The 19,553-nt window shown below is 34.8% G+C and overlaps 1 protein-coding gene across 2 annotated transcripts in view; it reads right to left on the bottom strand.

The window, feature by feature from the left end:
• Dmxl1 (Dmx like 1) overlaps window positions 1-19,553 on the bottom strand; it is a 132,013-nt gene that overhangs the window by 16,009 nt on the left and 96,451 nt on the right. The window contains exons 35-39 of one of the 2 annotated variants that reach the window (XM_051163099.1): window positions 18,703-18,765; window positions 12,371-12,457; window positions 10,515-10,636; window positions 9,823-9,964; window positions 3,156-3,216 (exon numbers count right to left, since the gene is read on the bottom strand). In XM_051163099.1, coding sequence (XP_051019056.1) covers window positions 3,156-3,216; window positions 9,823-9,964; window positions 10,515-10,636; window positions 12,371-12,457; window positions 18,703-18,765 — 475 coding nt within the window. The remainder of the gene's footprint in view (window positions 1-3,155; window positions 3,217-9,822; window positions 9,965-10,514; window positions 10,637-12,370; window positions 12,458-18,702; window positions 18,766-19,553) is intronic. The other variant, XM_051163100.1, reaches the window with a different exon arrangement.

Genomic DNA, 19,553 nt, shown 5'->3' with positions numbered 1-19,553 from the left:
AAGAAATAAAACAAAAACCAGTTTCTTAGATTAACAGCAAACATTTCAGAGTTATCAATATTAATATAATATGAGCTATAAGATTTACTCTGAACGTACCAGTCTAAAACTTCCATTATAAAACTTGCCACTGAGAAAAATAACTTGATGTCAGTTAACTGTGTTCCATTTTATATTTATCTTTCAAGAAATTAAAGTCTCTTTAGCAGCTTATACCCTTATGTTTTCATTAGTGGAGAGGTAAAAAAAATGTTGAATATATGTAACTAATAAATACGGCAAATACACTGGTTATTACTTACTGAACATAGATTTAGTTCGGGATTCTTATCACAAAATTTTAAAAATTGCATTTGTTATTAAATATATTGTTTCACATTGAAAATTTATACTACTGATATATTGCTTCTATAAGAAAAATATCTTTCTATAAATTATGAATGGGTACGTTTATAGATTTGTTAATCTACAAAGCAGTGGGAGGCACACAAATATTTCCCAGTTTTCACTAGAAAATAAATTACTAAAATTTAATTAAATTTTTAAAAAAATTTAATTCAGACTATCCTAAAATACCATGACAAACAACTGTAGGCAAAGAAAGAATGGCATCTTTTTCATAAACAAAACTAAGAGTACTAACAGGCATTGCTTTGGTTTAAGAAGGGTAATCTTTGGGCTAAGTCAAATTCTTCACTGGAAAAAAAAAAGTATAGGGTAAAGTTATGTTAAATATAAGAAAATTTGTGGAAAAGATTTTCCACTGGCCTAAATCTGATTGATTTACATATCACAATAATGATGTATCATAGCACATCACCAAACTACAATGGTATAATGTTTTATTGCTTTCTTCTTGATAGAGATTGTGAAAAGTTTTTCTTTATACACTGAAAAATCTGAGCAGGAAACCAAGTTGAAGTTTAATCAAGATGATTTCTTTTGCTCCATCCTGTGAACCTTTCCAATGTTAAGCTGTTAGTTTTTTTGGTATAATGACTATATAGTATGACTCTCAATTTTTATTTTACCTGAGTTTACCAGACAGCAACTTCATTTTATAATACAAAGTCTGTCACCAAGAAAAGCAATTAGATGTTACTTACTCTTTCAAATCTGGATTATTACCTTGGCTAATGATTATTAATTCATAGGAACTTGCATTATTTTAATTCAGTGCTTTAAAAATTTGTCATCTTTGGTCATCTTCCCCAATGCAAATTCTCTAGTAAGTCTTTTGACCTTGAACTATCATTGGGAATTTCAGAGTCCCTAGAACATCTCAAAATAATTATTTTTTCCCTATAAAAAGAGATATTAATCAAGAATATTTAATGAGTTCTTCATCAGTACATGTATGTATGCTAATAGGTACAAGACAACTCCACGGAGACAAAAGCTCCTGTTCTCAGGGCTCTTCTGATCTCATCCTCCGCACCCTTTCATCTGTGTTACCTTATAAAAACCTGTACAACAAAGTGTCACACATAATTAAAGTGTTTGTTGAATTTTGCGAATTATTCTAGCAGGTTAATTGGGAGAGGGGTTGGGAGAACCTCTTTACAGGCAGATGCATAAAGGAAGTAATCAAAGCATGATCAGCACCTGAGGGAGAGGACAAGCTTGTGGAGCTGAGCTCTTAAGTTGTGGCTTCTGAGTCTAACTGCAGGTAGAGAGTGTCATGAGTTGAACTGAATTAATAGCATACTATGTTTATATTCAGAGTGGGATAGCTGCCAGGGGTGGGGAAATCTGCCTGCCTCTGCCTCTCTGAGTGCTGGGATTACAGGCTTGTACCACTGGGCCCGGAGGGAACATCTTTATTTGTATTTATTAGTAACATTCCCTGCAAACATTCATTGTAAAAATATTAACCTGGTAGAGTATATGCAACAGAGTCAACAGCATGCATAAGTTCTTTCAATACTTTGAAACAATTACAAACCATATTAATAGAGGGTAAAACATTTTTAAGCAACGCCAAATATTTTGCTTACCAATAATATTATTTAAACATTGTAAGTAAAATACTTTTTTTTCTTTGTTTTGTTTTTTGTTTTTGCTTTTGGAGAGAGAGCATCATTTTGTAGCCCTGAATGGTCTTAAACTCACTGAATGTGAACGTAACACCATCCTATCTCAGCCTCCTAAGGACTGAGATCTCAGTATGTGTCACTCACATACTATGCAGAAATACATATTGACATCTTACTATACAGGCTTTAATGACTGTTTTTAGTTCTCTATATTATTTATTTTTAAAAATTTTTTAAATTTTTATTTATATATGTATATCTATATAGCAAGTATATGCAATAAGTGTGTGTGTACATATAGAAGCCAGAAAAGGTTGTCAGGTCCCTTGAAGTGGGAGTCACACATGGTTGTGAGTTCCTAAAATGGGTGCTGGAAACCAAACTGGATTAAGCAGGCACTAAGAGTAGCAGGCATTCTTAACCACTGAACCATTTCTCCAACCCCAGATTAGCTCTAAATCTGTATAAGGAAGCCAATCTAATATTTTATTTCATTTTGTTATTTTTAGTATGTGAAGTTATTCACTTCTTTTAAAACATTTTTCAACTTTTATTTTAATAAGTATTCAATTTAGATAACAGACGCTTATAACACACATTGTAATACAGCAGAAAAGACCACAGAACTCTGTTAATTTTATTTTTGGATGATTGTCTATGGGAAAAGGTAATAAAACATTTTATACATTTTTAATTTGAAAAGACATGCACTCAAAACACCCCTTTAACTGTGAAGGTAATGACATAAAATATTTTGTAAAACCGAGTACACTCATATACTAATATATTCTAAATACCAATTAATCAATCCTTCCAATGAATTCCTTTTTTCCCCCAAAACAAGAAAATCTTGAGATTTCTAGAAAGAAATGAAAAGAATCTATCGCGTACCTGAAAATATAAGAATCTAATAATAACCCATTTTAGGACTACTATTAATGTATCTGATAAAAGATAAGCAAAATTATTATTAACACAAACTCTTCTATGAAAAATAAAGTAGGTTAAAAACTTATCTTTCAATTGGAAGTAAAAGCTTCCCATGAATTTCTTATACAATTTATCAAAAAAAAAAAAAAAAAGTAAAAATAAGAGCATTGTTCATCACTGTCAACTTACAGTAAGGAAGAGTTGGATGTGATGTCATTCTTCTAACATTATTAATGGCTTTCTTAATCATCTGGGAAAAGAAAAATATTTTATAGTAACAATAAAGAAAAAAAAATAGAAATTAAGTTGCTGGGCTGCGTATACAGCCCAGTGGTAGAGCACTTCCTAATTATGAGTTATGCACTGATTTAAATCTTCAGCAACACACAGAAACACACACACACACACACACACACACACACACACACACACACACACACACAAAGAGAGAGAGATAGAGATAGATGGAGAGTGAGTGAGTGAGTGAGTTCCAACCTGTTAGTTAATCAATACCTTCAATACCCCAGGCCCCTTTTGAATTAAAAACAAAAAACAACTCGTCAGGAGTTTAGTTCTCTTTCCTGTCTTGGCAACTGACTCATTTTAACTCATTTTTGAATAATTTAACTAGCCTGTCAAATAAGAGTAAAAGAACTATGTAAGATTAAAGGGAGCTATAGTTACATATTACTTTACATCTGTACATCAATTTTGAGGTAAACTTTTTAGTTGTTCTTTTGGATTTTAAGCCTAAAGTTGTGAAGTAGGTAAGGGTAGCAAAAAAGTAGGCCATCAGAACTGGTAAGTAAAGGAGGGGAAAAAACATGTAGATGAGTATTATTCCAGAAAAGACATTGCTTCTAAGAAATAGTAATACTGATCATTCAGGAACAAGAGAGTACTAAGAAACTCTTTTAATTTTCCAGACAATAAAACCTTGATGAATATGTCTATTAATTTAAGCCTCACATAAATCCCTTCACCTTGATTGAATTTTGTTATATTGCCCAGGTTCACCTGTAACTTGCAATCTTCCTGTCTTAACCTCTTGAATGATGGAATAATTACAAGTATATCCACTTTGTCTACCAAAATCCCATGCTCTTAGTTAAAGATATGTCTAAAGGTTCTTATTCTTTATTTTATCTTTTTGTTTGTAACCAAAATACCACAAGAAAATAATAAAAAACAGATTAAAAGTTTTTCTGAATATGTAAAAGAAACCATTAGCTATTTTCAGTCAGACTTAGCGCACACCTTTAATCCAAGAGTTTTCTGTAATACAGTTAGCCCTAGGTCAGGAGGCAGAGCAAGAAACTAGCTGATAGGGATTAAAGAGTTGAGGGTATTTAGGACAGCTTGTAGAAGTAGAAGGGGCTCTTGGATTCTAAGCATTTAACTCTTTAGCTTCTCAGCTTGGCCTTTGGCTTCTGGGCTAGCAGCCTTGGGGGTTTTTGCTTTTTCTCCTTTGCTGTCATCTGAGCTAGTGAGCCTTTGGGCTTTTTCCATCAGGACGTGAGCTGAGTAGGAAGATCAGCTGGGTGCTTTCTTTCTGAGCTGGCAGGTTTTTGACCCCAGAATCTCGCTCCTGGGTCTTTCTTAGTAAAATAGAACAGTTGGGATTTTTATTTAAAACTACATTCCTCCTCCAGCAGATGGGAACAAACACAGCAACCCCCAACTGGACAATGTGCAGAGAGTCAGAGATCTTGGCACACTCAGTTCTAAATGGAGTGTCTCCATTAAATCCCTCCCTTCATGGCTCAGAGAACTGTGTGGAAGAGGAGGTGCAAAGATTGTTAGGGGCCAGGAAGGATGGAGGACAGCAAAAAAAAGAAGGCTTTCTAGATACAACAGGACTGACTCACATCTGAAATCACACAGACTGTGGCAGCCTGCATAAAGCCTGAACAGGTCTAAGCTAGATGGAGTGCCAGTGTTGACAAGGGGAGTAGACAGAAGCCCCTATCCCCAACCCCCAAACTATTTCTGGTTGATAACCATTTGCAAAAGAAAACTCGGTTCTCTCCAATAGAGTCTCACTGGGTATACAAACTACACTTAATGGTAGGCATGCACACACGTGTCCCACCCACTTCGATAGTATTTTTGGAGTTTTGGTTTTTTTTTTTTCCGAGACAGGGTTTCTGTGTAGCTTTGTCTGTCCTGTCCTTTGTAGACCAGGCTGTCCTTGAACTCACAGGATCCACCGGCCTCTGCCTCCCAAGTGCTGAGATTAAAGGTGTGAGCAGCCATACCTGGCTCCATGTATTTTTTTTTTTTTTGTATGAGTGCTGTATCTGCATGTACATCTGCATGGGAGAAGAGGACATTAGATCCCACTATGGACCATTGTGAGCCACCATGTGGTTGCTGGGAATTGAACTCCGGATGTCTAGAAGAGCAGACGGTGCTCTTAACCACTGAGCTATCTCTCCAGGCCCGAGTTTTAAGTTTGTGTGTTTGTTTCTTTTGTCTCACAATGCTTTGTCAAGGAATTTCTTTCTTTGAACCATTTACATTTTATTTCTATATAGTATGGCTTTCAATTTTGAGTTTTCAGTATGTGAAAATATGGGTCTCTAGGTGTCTGTATGTGTTTGGTTTTTTTCTTTGGCTTCTTTTTTCTGTTTGGTCATTTTGCCCTTTTTAAAATTATTTTTCATTATTACTGCCATCATTACCTTTTCTGTTTGTTCATTTTGCTCTATTCTGTTTTGTTTGCTTGTTTTAATTTATTTCATTATCATCAGCTACACCACTCTTGGGCATATATATCCTATAACAGAGCTATCTGCTCATCCACTGTATGTAACTATTGCTCTATTCAAAATAACTATAAGTTGGAAACAGATGGGATATCCATCAATCAATGAATGCATACTGAAAATGTGGTATATTTACGGAACTAAAATATTATTCAGCTGTTTCAGAAATATATTATGAAGTCTGCAGGGAAATGGAGCTAGAAACAGTCATTCTGAGTGAGATAACCCAGATCTCAAAAGACAAATATATGCTTTAGTTTATATGTGGAGGTTAGCTTTGAAGCTTTAGTTATATATGCTTCAATTAGAGTAACCACAGTGGTAAGCACCAAGGGGAAGGGAACCTTCCAAGGAAAAGTAAATAGAATATAGTGTAAAAAAGATCCAAAGCGGGAGGGAGGAGCAGGAAGATACAAGTGATGGGATAACAATTGAGTTGAGTTGTAATCTGAATAAATTAATTAAATAAAAAAATGTACCCATTAAAAAAAAAAAAAAAAAAAGGATCCAAAGGGGAAACCAGAATAGGATTAAGTGGCAAGCGTGGTGGGAAAGAAGGGTAAAAGAAGGAATATGAGGAGGGATAAATAACACTAAAGGCTTTTGAAAAGTCATATGGGAACCTACTATCATAGAAGCTTCTTAAAATATACACACACATGAAAAATGAAAAGGATTTCAATGAGCCATCATTTAATGGAGGAGACAATGCCCCAATTAAATAATTTATGTCACCAAGTAAACTTCCCAGAAGCAGAAATGGGTTACATTTTTTTTGAGATGTTGGACAAGTGTAATTCATAGACTCCATTAATATCACAGCCAACTGTCAAGTCTATTAATTACCTTCTACAACCTCATACTAAGTTCCTATTGCTAAAGACAACACTTGCTTGTGTCACTGAACATGGAGAAACTGAACTGGTACCCAACTAGAAGCTTCATTTGTATTGCAAGGTACTGTGCATGCTACTGAAAGAGAAGTAATCATCACCTTCACCCAGGTATGAACCATGTGACCGGCCTACAAATATTGGTGCATTATTAAAGATGTAACCAACCGCTTTTTGGTTGGATTTAAAATCCTGAGACTAGATAGATCATGTTCCTAGAGGAAAATTTACTACTATTATTCTGCTGAAGGAATACAGCAATAAAATGACTCCTAATGATTTATCACTATACCCATAGAACAGTGTCTTGCTCAACCCTCATCAGAGAAGTTTCTAATGCTTCCTCTTGCTATAGGTGGGCATTAAAACAGACCCACAACAGGACAATGTGTAGAGACTGAGACACTTTAGCACACTCAGCCCTGAAGAAATGTCTTTATGAAACCTCGCCCCATTCAAAACTCAAAGATTTATGAGAAAGAGGAGGCAGAAAGGTTTTTGAGAGCCATAGCAGTGGAAAATTCCAAGAAAACAGTGTTTTCTAGACACAATAGGGCTGATACACATAAGAGCTTCACAATCTCTGACAGTATGCGTAACTAGATAAACTAGACAAAATCCTAGCATGGAAAAGGGGAAGTTGACATAAAGTCCTCCCCATAGCCAGGAAGCTATTTACATTGCCTATCTGCTGTGCTGGCAAAGGGAAAATCAGTTTTCTCCATTGTAGTGTCATTGGATTTATCAACCACACTCCAGGTCAGGCCCAATGTCAAGTCTTAGTTGGTCAACATGAAACAGACTCCATGTATTTTGCGTGTTTTTTGCTTCGCTTATTTCCTTTTTTTTTTTTTTTAAATACAGAGAATCAAAGAGATTGGGCAGGTAGGGATGATCTGGGAGGAGTTGGAAGAGCAGAAAGAATATGATCAAAATATACTGAATGGAATTTAAACACAGTCAATCCTAAAATTTGCACAGGAAGAATATTCAACCACCAAAAAAATTCCAAAGTCAGATTTCTAAATTATAATGCTTTGGTGCATAAGCAAAAATAATTAAAAAAAAATATTGACCCTATGTCCAGGACTATTCTGTGTAAAGCACATCCATCTACAAGGCAGACAAACTCTCCAAAAGCTTCTGTTTCAGAGGTTTAGGAAATGTTGATAATTTCAACAACTGATATGTGTTATAAATATAATAAGGTGAGTAATAAAATTAGAGGAACAGTGGATGGGGCATGTCTTCCCTAAAAATTCCAGGGCAATCTCTTGAGATCTGAATGCTAATAGAGAGGTAGTAGCATTTTAAAAAGAATGCAAGGTAGTCTTGGCAGCAGAGGATGAGTGTGAGAGACAGAAAGCCAGTATACACAGAGCAGAGAGAATAAGTGTAGTCTGGAGGGCTAGGACTAGAGGAAGGCAAAGGCTTTGGAGGCCAGGTTAAAACGTGTTCTTTTTAAGTTATACTGGGAAATGTAGAATGTCCAAAAAGTGACAATCTCAATGATATTTTAGAAACACTTGCTGCTTTATATGAAACAAAGGGAGTAAGAGGTTGCAGAAAGCAAACAGTTACAAGAGAAACTGTAGTGTTTTATTCAAGGCTCATATTGAAAAAATCCATTGTTTAATGTATATTTCCTTTAAGTTTCTCTTTAAAATACAATGTCACTTAAAGCTCAAAAACTTATGAGATTTGTAATCTTATACCAACTAAATAATCTCATTTTAAAATTACTAATTTCTAATTCAATTTAACCTTTAAAAACAGGTACTAGAAAACTTTGAGCTAAGTGATTTGAATCATTTGACCTTTCAATTATTTGATCAATAAATCAAGATATAACAAGTAAAGCAAAGAACTATCAGGCTGCATTAGCTGTAAGGAAAAGATTACAGTTTTATAATTACAAAATTACAAAGGATTAAAAATGGTTGCTAACAATGACTGAGTCTTCACTTGAACAATTACCTGTATTAATTACTTCAAACAAACAAACAAAACAAAAAACAATACTGGTGAGCTGGCAAAGGAAATAGACTTAGAACATTAACAACAACAACACCTAGAAATTAATTAAAGGAATGTGTGGGTTTCTTTGCTTCTACACATCAATTTTATATCCTAATTAATAAAATAAAATCTTAGAGAAATATAGATAACGTCTCAGGCCATCAGTGCTCAAATACATGCTGTACCACTACATATTTTGCTCACGTTCAAACATATTTTGGAAAATTTTATTTTATTTCTTAAAAGACTATGTTTTATAAAATGCTATACCTAAATTGGATAGTGTTTAATTGGTATCTCCTAAAGGATATTTTCTAGAACAAGGCTAAGTACAGCTTTTTAAAAGAGCTGGATAAACATCTTGGACTTTGTAAGCACAGCATGGTGTCTGTTGAGACAGTAAGTTCTCATACTACAGTGTGAAAGCAGGATCTAAAAAAAAAAAAAAAAAAAAACCAAAAACAAAAAACCAGAAAAAAAAAACCCCAAAACAAACAAAGAACAGCCACAGCTGTGTTACCATAAAATTTTATCAACAGATATAAAAACTTTATACAATTTTTATGTGCTACAAAACATTGAGGTTTTTTTTCCCCTCTCACAGGGAAAAAGGTGGGGCTGGAGCTAGAACTCAAGAATAGAACTCTTGGCTGACATACGTGAGTCCTTCAGCTTAAATTTCAATGTTGGGGAGGGGAGAGAACAACTTAAACCTCACTATTGTATTTACTTCATAGTGCACTGTTTATGTATGGCTCATAGATTGATCTAGACCATTATGCTTTAAATAATCATTAATTAAAATGTAGTCTTAATTCTAAGCAAAGTATATTCAATTTACTCTTGAGAATGAGTCTTTCTTTGTAGCTCTGGCTGGCCAAGAACTTGCTATGTAGACTAGGATGGCCTCATAGATATCTCTGTCTGCCTGTTTCTTGAAGACCTGGGATTAGAAGGTGTCTACAACCATGCTGAGCCAACATATATTACAATTTTTTTGTAATCCTCTGAAATGAAAACATTATTTATAATTATAAAAATGTACAATTTTAACATTTAAGACATAACTAAAAATTAAGGAATTAAATAAAATGTAAGTCACTCCTTCTGTATTAATCTAAAGGGGGAAAGATATGGCAGTTAAACACAACTTAAGTATCTTTTATGTTTACATACCACAGATGCTCCTCTGCCCGTCTGTGTACTTCCAAGCCACGGCATATTGATTGGAATGCCAGGGTTGCTGTGCGTATATGGAGTTGAACCCTGGACAGTTGTTAAATCATCATGAGCATGTATAACCAAGAAGTCTTCTGATCTACAAAGTAATATCAACTATAATGAAAACATAGCATCAGATCTTCACTTCTTTTCTATATGTGAATGTTTAAACATTTTATGTTTTCTTTTTTGTTTGTTTGTTTTGTTTTTTGTTTTCCAAGACAAGGTTTCTCTGTGTAGCCTTGGCTATCCTGGACTCACTTTGTAGACCAGGCTGGCCTTGAACTCACAGAGATCCACCTGCCTCTGCTTAATGAGTGCTGGGATTAAAGATGTGTGCCACCACGGCAGGCTTTTATGTTTTCTTTTAAAGTTAGTCTTCCTCAGCTTTAACTAATAAGTTTCATATCTGAAAAATTTTCATTTTCTTTACTCTTTCTTAATTTCCCCTTTAAAAAGCTACTGTTATTTCTTACCTACTCATTAGCTGTGTCTTCTCGGCCTACAATTAAGAGTACTGTTTTTGAGGCCTATGTGCTCCATCGAAAGGATACTTACATCTCTTAAGGAATGTTTTCAAAGTTACAGTTCAGTGGATACGGTCACTTTTATTGCATGACTGAATTAAAAACAAAGCATGAGAATACCCTTTGGTTTCTGTTTCTGCATCATCTTCCACCCAAGTATAGATCTGTGTGGCCAGAATTCCAGAAACATCCAGTTCTTGTACATCATGGCTGGAGGCAATTGCTATGCAATTTCTATTTGCCTGAAAAAAAAAATCACATTAACCTTACATTAAAAAGATATATGAGCTACTTCTGAAGTAATTCTCAAATAACATGCACAAAAACATTCTTACCAATTTATATCTTAAATTCATTTTAATAATTCATTTATGATAATAATCTTAAGCTTGAACTGAAGAGATATGTTTATGTTCTAGGAATTCTAGTACACCTAACAGAGAGCCAAGTAGATATAAAAATGTTTGTATCACCTCACTTCCTTTCTCCAAATTGCTTCTCTCCTAGATGACTTTGATTGTCCTGACATCTGTACAGCTAAAAAATGCATAGTAGTCCAGTGCAGTAGCTCACACCTGTCATAGCCACTGGGGAAACTACCTGGAGTCTCTGAACTTAGTGATCTTCTCCAGTAATATAACTCACTGCAAGTGCAGCTACTACCTGTCTGCTTTGGCAGTCTGCAGGAGTTGGCAGAAAACAAGTCACTGGTACCTAGAACAAGTGTGAAAACATTCATCTTGTAGAGGCTGCTTGTGCTGCTGGATATGAAATATCATTTCCCAGTTAGAGAAACTGGATTCTTGTGTTATCAAACAGCATCCAATAAACTAAAAATTACTTGCTAGCCTGAATATGAGATAAAAATCTCAGACCATTCACAGTTCTCAGATAACTCTTAATAAAACATTTGGGGAAAATTTAATCATAATGCCATTTTAAAAATATAAAATGTCAAACAAGAAATAATTTGTCAGCTACAGATTTTGGAAGGATATAAAGGGAGAGAGAAGAAGAAGAAGAAGAGGAGGAAGAAGAGCAGGAGGAGCAGGAGGAGGAGGAGAGAATGAATTACAATTGGCGGGGGGGGGGGGGGGGGGGGGGGGCGATGAGAATTATAATTTGAGAACTGCCTAAGGGATTAATTGCAGTTCTGTCTAGTCTAAAAGTTTGTGTTTAAGGATATTTATGAAGGAGGAGAGAAGAAGGATACAAGGAACTATAAGGACAGAATGGCTGAAGAACCAATTAGCATCATGAAGACAGGTATAGGATATGAAAATGAACAATCTCCTGGTAAAAGGATTCTGAGTACATGCTTGTACTCCAACTACTCAGATGCTGAAGCAGGAGTCTCACATGAGGCAAGGAGTTCCAAGAATAGTCTGGCTGGGTAATTGTAAAATTAAAATTAATATGTGCATACATATGAAAAAAAGTATAACCTTACACTTTTAAACTAAAAGTGGAAAAAAAAAACCCACAAACAAACCAATAAGACACCATAAACTGTTATACAGCAATTCGGGAAAATTCAAGTGGGACATGATTCAGACAAACTTCACCTTGGACTTTATACTTAAGACTACCATTTCTGCAGAAGCCTACAAATATCTCTATGGAGGATGTTAAGCAGAGACTAAAGACTAGCAAGAAAACACAAATTGGCAATTTTTGCAGGAATAAGCCAAAGAGGGAGGAGTTCTAACACATGAATTTAAGTCCTAACAAATAGAATTACAATCAATAAGCTCATACAAGAAATAAAATATTTTAGCTATATTTCCCAAGTTATATAATAGCAAAGCCCCATTAGCAAATTATAGAATAGCTTTATAAAAGTCTTATTGAGATTATAATTTAAGGAGTTGGAAGTAGATCTAGAAGTAGAGTACTGTCACTGAGTGTACTGGTAAGATGTTTTCCAACAAAGAATAGTTAAAAGTCTTAGGAAAGACAACTACCTATGTACTTACTTTATTAACAGCAAAGGCAGTAATAATATCAGATTCCTTATGAATAATTCTTGCTTTACCTCCAGGGTATCCCAAATCTGCCTCTATCTGAATAGAAGAAAATAAAATGTTGAAATTACTGTTTTATTAGTAAGATGAATGTATTCAAATTAATTATTCAGTTCTTTTATAAATTATTAAAAGAAAGTTTTAAAATACATCAATAACAAAGGCACTATTGTATACGTTAATTATCCCTGAAAAGAATTTGACAAAACATATAGTTTCTTGAGCCATTTATCTCAAGCATACTGAATTAACTTTAACAGATCAAGACATTTTAATTACTGAAGTAAAGATTTTCCAAGTTTTCAAGTAGTGTAATCATTTAATAATTCCTGTAAGTAGTACAGGGAAAGTCAGGTGGTAATTAGTTCAGCTTTATGGGCCTCAAAGGTTCACTGTTGGATACTTCTGGTATTTTGTTTCCCCCTCTGAACTACCCAGTACGAAGTCCAAAGGCCATTTGTAGTTCTTAGACTAACAACAGGTGTGATCTTACCAGCCAGTAGTAGTTTATTGACTTTCAATCTAAAATAACCCTCCTTTTAACAAGAAGAAACTCGAGTCCCGGAAGGGGTGGTAACTCACTCAAGTGAGCAATTTATTTTAGTAGTTGAGTAAGAATTGAGTGAGTTTACATGTATGTATATGTAACACTTTTGAATTCAGAGGTGAGTACGTAAAACATCAGCAATAATCAAAATAAGTAGGTTGGAAAGCTAGGCAATTAAAAGCAACATTGCCTGCTTCATTTTTATCTTATAATTCTTACCTTCTGTCTTCTAAAATAGATTACTAAGAATGTTTTAGATCCCATTATGAAAGGCAGAAATCATTATTCTGAAATTAGCATACAACTAATTTATTTTCCACAAAATTTAGATAAAAATATCACCAATGCCTGCTCATTGACTTAAAAAAAAAAACCTATTTTAAAATGGACTCCAGAATGACTGTTTAATTGCAAGGTGCAGTGATTTACGCAATAACCAACCCTACATACTCTAATCCAAACAAAATTTATAATCCTTTGGTTGTATAAATGTCAAATATAGTCTATCTGAAATTTCACTTACAAACATAAAAGAATTTCCGTGTTTGATAAACATTCTGGGTTGAGGGTCTACTTCTATTCTAAGGCAAGTATTCGTTCCGGCCCATATCTGCACTTTTTAAAATGAAAACTCAATTTATCCACTTATGTGCCAGGTAACCAACGTACACCAAGAGACCACTACTTGGTGAAAAAAGTGAAGGCATGAGAAGACACATGACATTCTTATAGAACAGAGGGACTGCTTGAAACAAACACAAGGAACTTGCTGGTTCACGTGGAGAGCTTTTTTCAACTTCACCATGAAAAGAAAGCAGACACAAATGAATTTCAAAAAAGCTTTTTAAATATGGGAATGAATTATTGTCCGCTCTTATATTTTCGGTTGTGAGCCTAGCCTTTAACGGCTGAGCCATCTCTCCAGCCCTGTCCTCTCATCTAAAACAATTTTCCTTGACAGCATGGTATCAAGATGGCCTGCCTGAGATTCAACTGAGGTGATATTTTAAACATGAAGGTTATGAACACCATGTCAAACACACAATAAAATCCCATAGGGGGTGAACAAAGAAATGGGGCTTAGTACCTCAAGAGCTTCAGGTATATTTTATGTGAGAATGACTATACATGTCATATTTAACATGTATGAAACAGGCAGACTCATTTTTGGAAAGGCCTTAAAGACTACAATCAAAATCCAGTTGTCATATCAATTTTTAGAGGCCATTTAAAGATTCTGGAAAATCTGTTAGGAGCTGAAACATAAAGCATCTGAGATTGGCTATCAGAAAACCTGGTAAGAAGCTATTATGGCTAAAAGGAGATCTGAGGAAGAGTGGATCAGAAAAGCAAGTGGTAAGTGGTTAGAATGGGATAAATTGTGATACTGGGTTGTAGTCTTCTTAGCATGACTAATGAAAGGGTGATTCTAGTTTTCAAGCCCGATAAATGAGTACATGAAGGAACTATTTACAGAGAAAGAAAAGAGGAAAAAAATTAGGTTAGACTGGGGGGAAAGAATGTATAGTGCTTACTAATAAATTGGTGCTAGTGTGATTTGAGGTAACAACACAGAGATAATATTTAAACTGTAAAGTCAATCAAAAAGGAAAGTAAAAACAGAAATGAGTTCTGAATATCTCTACTCTGAAGGAAAGATAAAGTTAGGGCAGGTTATAAGTCGTCAAGTTACCTGGCTAACACAAGAAACTTTGTTGAACAAATTAAGTGAAGCAACAATGTTAGGGAACTGCCAGGGACACTGAAACGTTGAAATGGAAGAAGGTAGAAACCAGCAATTGAATTCAGCATACTTTAAAGCCAATTACGACAAGGGCAACATCAGTCAAATGGGCTAGAGATAATACCTAACTAACTACATAAGGTTTTGTTATCTAGTGAATAGAAAGAATCATAGGGATATTTAAAAGGAACTGACATTTTGTTTCTTAAAACAGACACAGGAAAAAAAAAAAAAAACAGACACAGGATGTTTGTGCTGTAAAATGGGGAAATGGCAATTTCATGAAAGTATAATGTCAACAAGTACTTAATAAAAGTTAAATTTGCAATAAATTACCATTGATGGCTAAATTTAAAAGCCAACTATGTCATATGTTAGAATGAAAGGTAACTGAGATCTTAAATATTGATAATACATATGTAAAATGGTGTAATCACCCTGGAAAACACTTGGACAAATTCCTAAAACGTTAAAGTATATACCAAGGTAATGGATGCAGCTCAGTGATAGAGTACTTAGCTAATAAATGTGAGACGTTTGCCTCAATCTCTAGAATTAAAACAATCTATACCTACCATATATCTCAGCTATCTACTCCTAGGCATTTACACAAGAGAAATAAAAGCCCATATATAAAGACTCTGAGGCATGAATTTTACAGGAGCCTTATTTGAAACTGCTCCAAATGCAATCAAATCATTAGGTAAAAAGATAAACAGATCATGATAGTCATATACTGTAAGTATCAACAATAAGTAGTAATGAATTATCAAGCCACATAACATGGAAGAATTTAAAAATGATTATACTAAGTAAAACACACAGGTTAAGAAGAAGAAGAAAGAAGAAAGAACTAAGAGGAAGGAGGAGGCGGCAGCAGTGGCAGCAGCAGCAGAAGGCATTGCTTGCGTTTCTAGCACCTGAGAGGCTGAGGCACCTGGACTGCCCTAAGTGTAAGGCCAGCAGGGGCTACACAGTGAGCTTCTGGGCAGCCTAGGCTTCAGAATGAAATACTGCCTTAAATACAACAGCAAAAATAAAATAAAATAATAACAAAATGACATATGACTTAACCTATACCAGATTCCTAAAAATGAAAATTAATTTACACATTTGCAGTTACTAGGGAAGAAAAGGACAGAGATGAAGGAGGGAAAGGGGAAGAATTAAAATGTGAAGGTTGGTGTGTATAACCATCACACTGATGTGAACAAGCTACATACTTTAAATATATGTAGTTATTCAACTTCACAAAGTAATTTTTAAAAACTATTTAAAGGCAGCATATGAAGTTCCCTTAATACATTTCCGTATGTGTGTTTTTATACTGTGCTTTAATTCATCTCCTTCTCTTACTACCCTCCTTTTTCCCTCCTTCCCATCTTTTGCTGGTTTCTTTGCTCTGCATGTCACATATACTCCCATTATCCTTTCTGCATGTCACATATACTCCCGTTATCCTTTTTTATGTAGTTATTTCCTCACACTGAAGCATTCCATCCTAGAAAAGGAGACTTAAGAACTTCAAGAAACTAACAAAACTTAGAAGACTCCAGAAGCTCATGAAATTTGCAAGGTTCAAAACACTCAAGAAAGTTACAAGAAGGTTCACGAGGTCCCGCTTCATGGTTTTAAAAGCAGTAAAGAACTCCTAGGCCAAATAAGGCTGCCTGTGAGGATTGTAAACTGGGGTTGGAGACTGTTCCAGGGATGCAGGTTTTATTGAGTTCAGAGATGTAGCTGCTAGCTGCTTCTGACTCACACATGTTCATGGAAATAACCCCGATAAACTTCTAGTTTCACCAAGCCAGACTTGAGTGAAGTTCTTTCTCTGGTCTGTCATGGTACCCTCTCGGGGGTGTATAGAGGTTTATTCAGTCACATAAACACTGTTTTTCCTCTTTCTTCTCATTTAAGATGTTTGCCTCTCCTCTCATAGTCCTCTTCTGGTTTCATTACGTACATCACATACACATACTCGTGTGTGTGGGCACACCCAGACACACACACACAGAGACACACACACACACACACACGACACTCTTGCACCTAAGTTCACATAAAGAAACGTGACCTTTGTCTTAGTTTGGCTTACTTTGCTTAAAATAATGATTTCTAGTTCCACCCATTTTCCTGCAAGTATCATGATTTCATTTTTCTTTATGGATGAATAACATATCACTGTGTATATGTACCACATTATCGATCTACCTATTGATAGATACCTAAGTTGGTACATTTCCTATCTCTTGTGAATTGTGCAGCAATAATCATGGATGTGCTAGTATCCCTGTGGTAGGTTGATTTAAAAGTCCTTTGGCGAGTAGCCAGAAGTGACTGGTAGCCAGGGTAGGGAAATTCTAGTTTCAGTTTTCCAAGGAACCTCCATATTGATTTCCATAGTGGATGCAACAGTTATACTCCCACCAGTCATGTGTAGGGCTCCTCTCTACCCACATCCCTGTCAGCATTTGTTAGGAGATATATATATTACATTTTTTTTTAAGGTAGCATTTCTTAGTGTAACAGCCCTGGCTGTCCTGGACTCATTTTGCAGACCAGGCTGGCCTCAAACCCACAGAGATCTCCTTGCCTCTGCCTCCCAAGTGTTGGGATTAAAGGCATGCATCACCATGTCTGGCTTGGTTTTGATATTCTTGATGATGGCCATTAGGACTGGGGCGAGATGGAATCTCAAAATAGCTTTAAGTTATATTCTCCTGCCAATTAGGATACAGAATACTTCTTCAAATATTTTGCCCATTTTTCTAATTTTAATTTGTGTACGTTGGTGTGGAGGTGTCAGATCTTGGAGTTACGGACAGTTGTGAGCTGCCATGTGGGAGCTGGGAATCAAACCCAGGTCCTTTCGAAGAGCAGGCAGTGCTCTTAACCACTGAGCCATCTCTCTTCAGCCATATTTTGCCCATTTTTATTTCTTCCATAAAGATGTTTTCTAAAATGAATAGCAGAATCTGGCTTGAAAATGTTGGCTGACATAGCTATGATGGTAACCAAATAATGACTATATTTTCAGTTAGCATAAACAGGACTTGAGAAATATGTCCAGAAAAATATTTTATATAAAGTATCAAAATAAAAATGTATGAAAAAGAATTCCCAATTATCCACAGACGTTATCTAGTATCATTATCTAAACAAGATGACTGTTACCTAACTAAAAGTTTGAATTGTGTTCTCTCAAAATAAAAATCTCTAGAAAATTCAAAGTATGCTAACATTTGACCAGTTTTAGATAAAATATACACTTGATTTCAAATCAGTCTTTAATTAATTGCAAAGAATTAGTCTATTTCACAACTCCCTTTGGGAAACAATAAGAATTTAGTGTCCTTAAAAAATTTTTCTTTGAGAAAAATTTCTCCCTGAAATATCTGTGAGATTGTCTTAAAATTTCTGAGTCATAAAGAGTAGGATGAATGAGTTAAAATCAATGTAAAAGTCATAGCTGAATGTTGTGGTCACAGAGAAATCTAGGCATTATTATGAATGTACAAATTCTTATCTGCTTTGCTTTAATTTTCAAGAACATAGGTACTTAGTATGCACAAGGAAGTGTTATATGCTACTCTTCAGGATATAGTAAATACTATATAATATTAACTGCTGTAAGAGGTAACAAAAGATAAATCTGACTGTCAAAGGTAATACTTGGAAACACAAAACAATACTACTGAACTTTGTACCTTGTGATGTAGTTATATTTCCTAAAAACTTCAGAGGTATTTATTCAGAAAAATCTGTAGCCAACATAAGAAACATTCAACTCACTTTAAAACTGCATTCTTTTAATTAACAAAAGAGACACAATTTTTATGATTGCAATGTTTAAGTTGTCAAGATGAAACAGTAAGTTGAAGAGTTAAGCTTCATTCCACTAGAGACCAAGCCCAGTTAAAAACTAAAATGCAAATTTGTTTTTGTCCTGGTTAAGAATGCAATTTTTAATTTCAGTTGAATGACATCATGTACCTTATTGATGTTTGGCTCCTCCATCATAGAACATTTGATGGTTTCACTGCTGTCCTCTAATGACTTCATTAAGAAAGAACAATCACATGTCAACAGTAAAGATGAGATGTAACACGCAAAACACTGAGGTATTTTTTAAACTTATATTTGTAATCAAATAATAAAAAAAATATGGAAGTACTATCTTCTTAAATTGCATATATTTAAAAGAAATGTATGTTGGTGAATGTATCGCTAAAGAGTAGAAAATCTTGAAGGCTCAAAATTTCTTATCTACCACTATAAATTTTGCTGTTTTTTTCTTTCTTTTTTGTTTTACTTATTTATTTTATAATGTTGAAATTTAAAGATTTTTATCTAAGGCACCTTATATGTGTAAATCCAGAGCTCTGGTGTCAACTAAAATCCAAACTATTGTCTTAAAACACCACTGTTTTAGTTCCATAACATATAATCCCTCCAGAAAATTCTCCTTAGTAGAAAATTCCAGTTCTACCTTTCACATTCTCTGCTAAGATTTTGCAGGAAAAGTCAATCACTTGCTTGGAGGCATGCAGCCTTACTCAAAGGTGACATCAGTATTAGTTAAAGGAAAAAGCTGAGTCAGGACTATTCAGGTCTCAGAAAATTAAATACAACTGATAAAGAGCAAAGACGCTAACTGTTAAATCCAACTTTTGTTGGGAATGGCTTTGATAGTCTACCCCCAATCATGTGTAATTTACAAATAAATACAACCACTTTGGAAGAAATTCTAGTTTAAAAAAATGACTGATAAACTACATCAGAAGAAAAGAAGAGCTCTGAGATATATAAGAATTTTAAGATGTGATAAAGAAATGAAGTCAGGT

Source organism: Acomys russatus, chromosome 20 (assembly GCF_903995435.1).
Source record: "Acomys russatus chromosome 20, mAcoRus1.1, whole genome shotgun sequence".
In the NCBI taxonomy this organism is placed as follows: Eukaryota; Metazoa; Chordata; class Mammalia; order Rodentia; family Muridae; genus Acomys; species Acomys russatus.
Note: the sequence above shows the minus strand (reverse complement) of the source record. Positions and strands in the feature narration are given on the sequence as shown.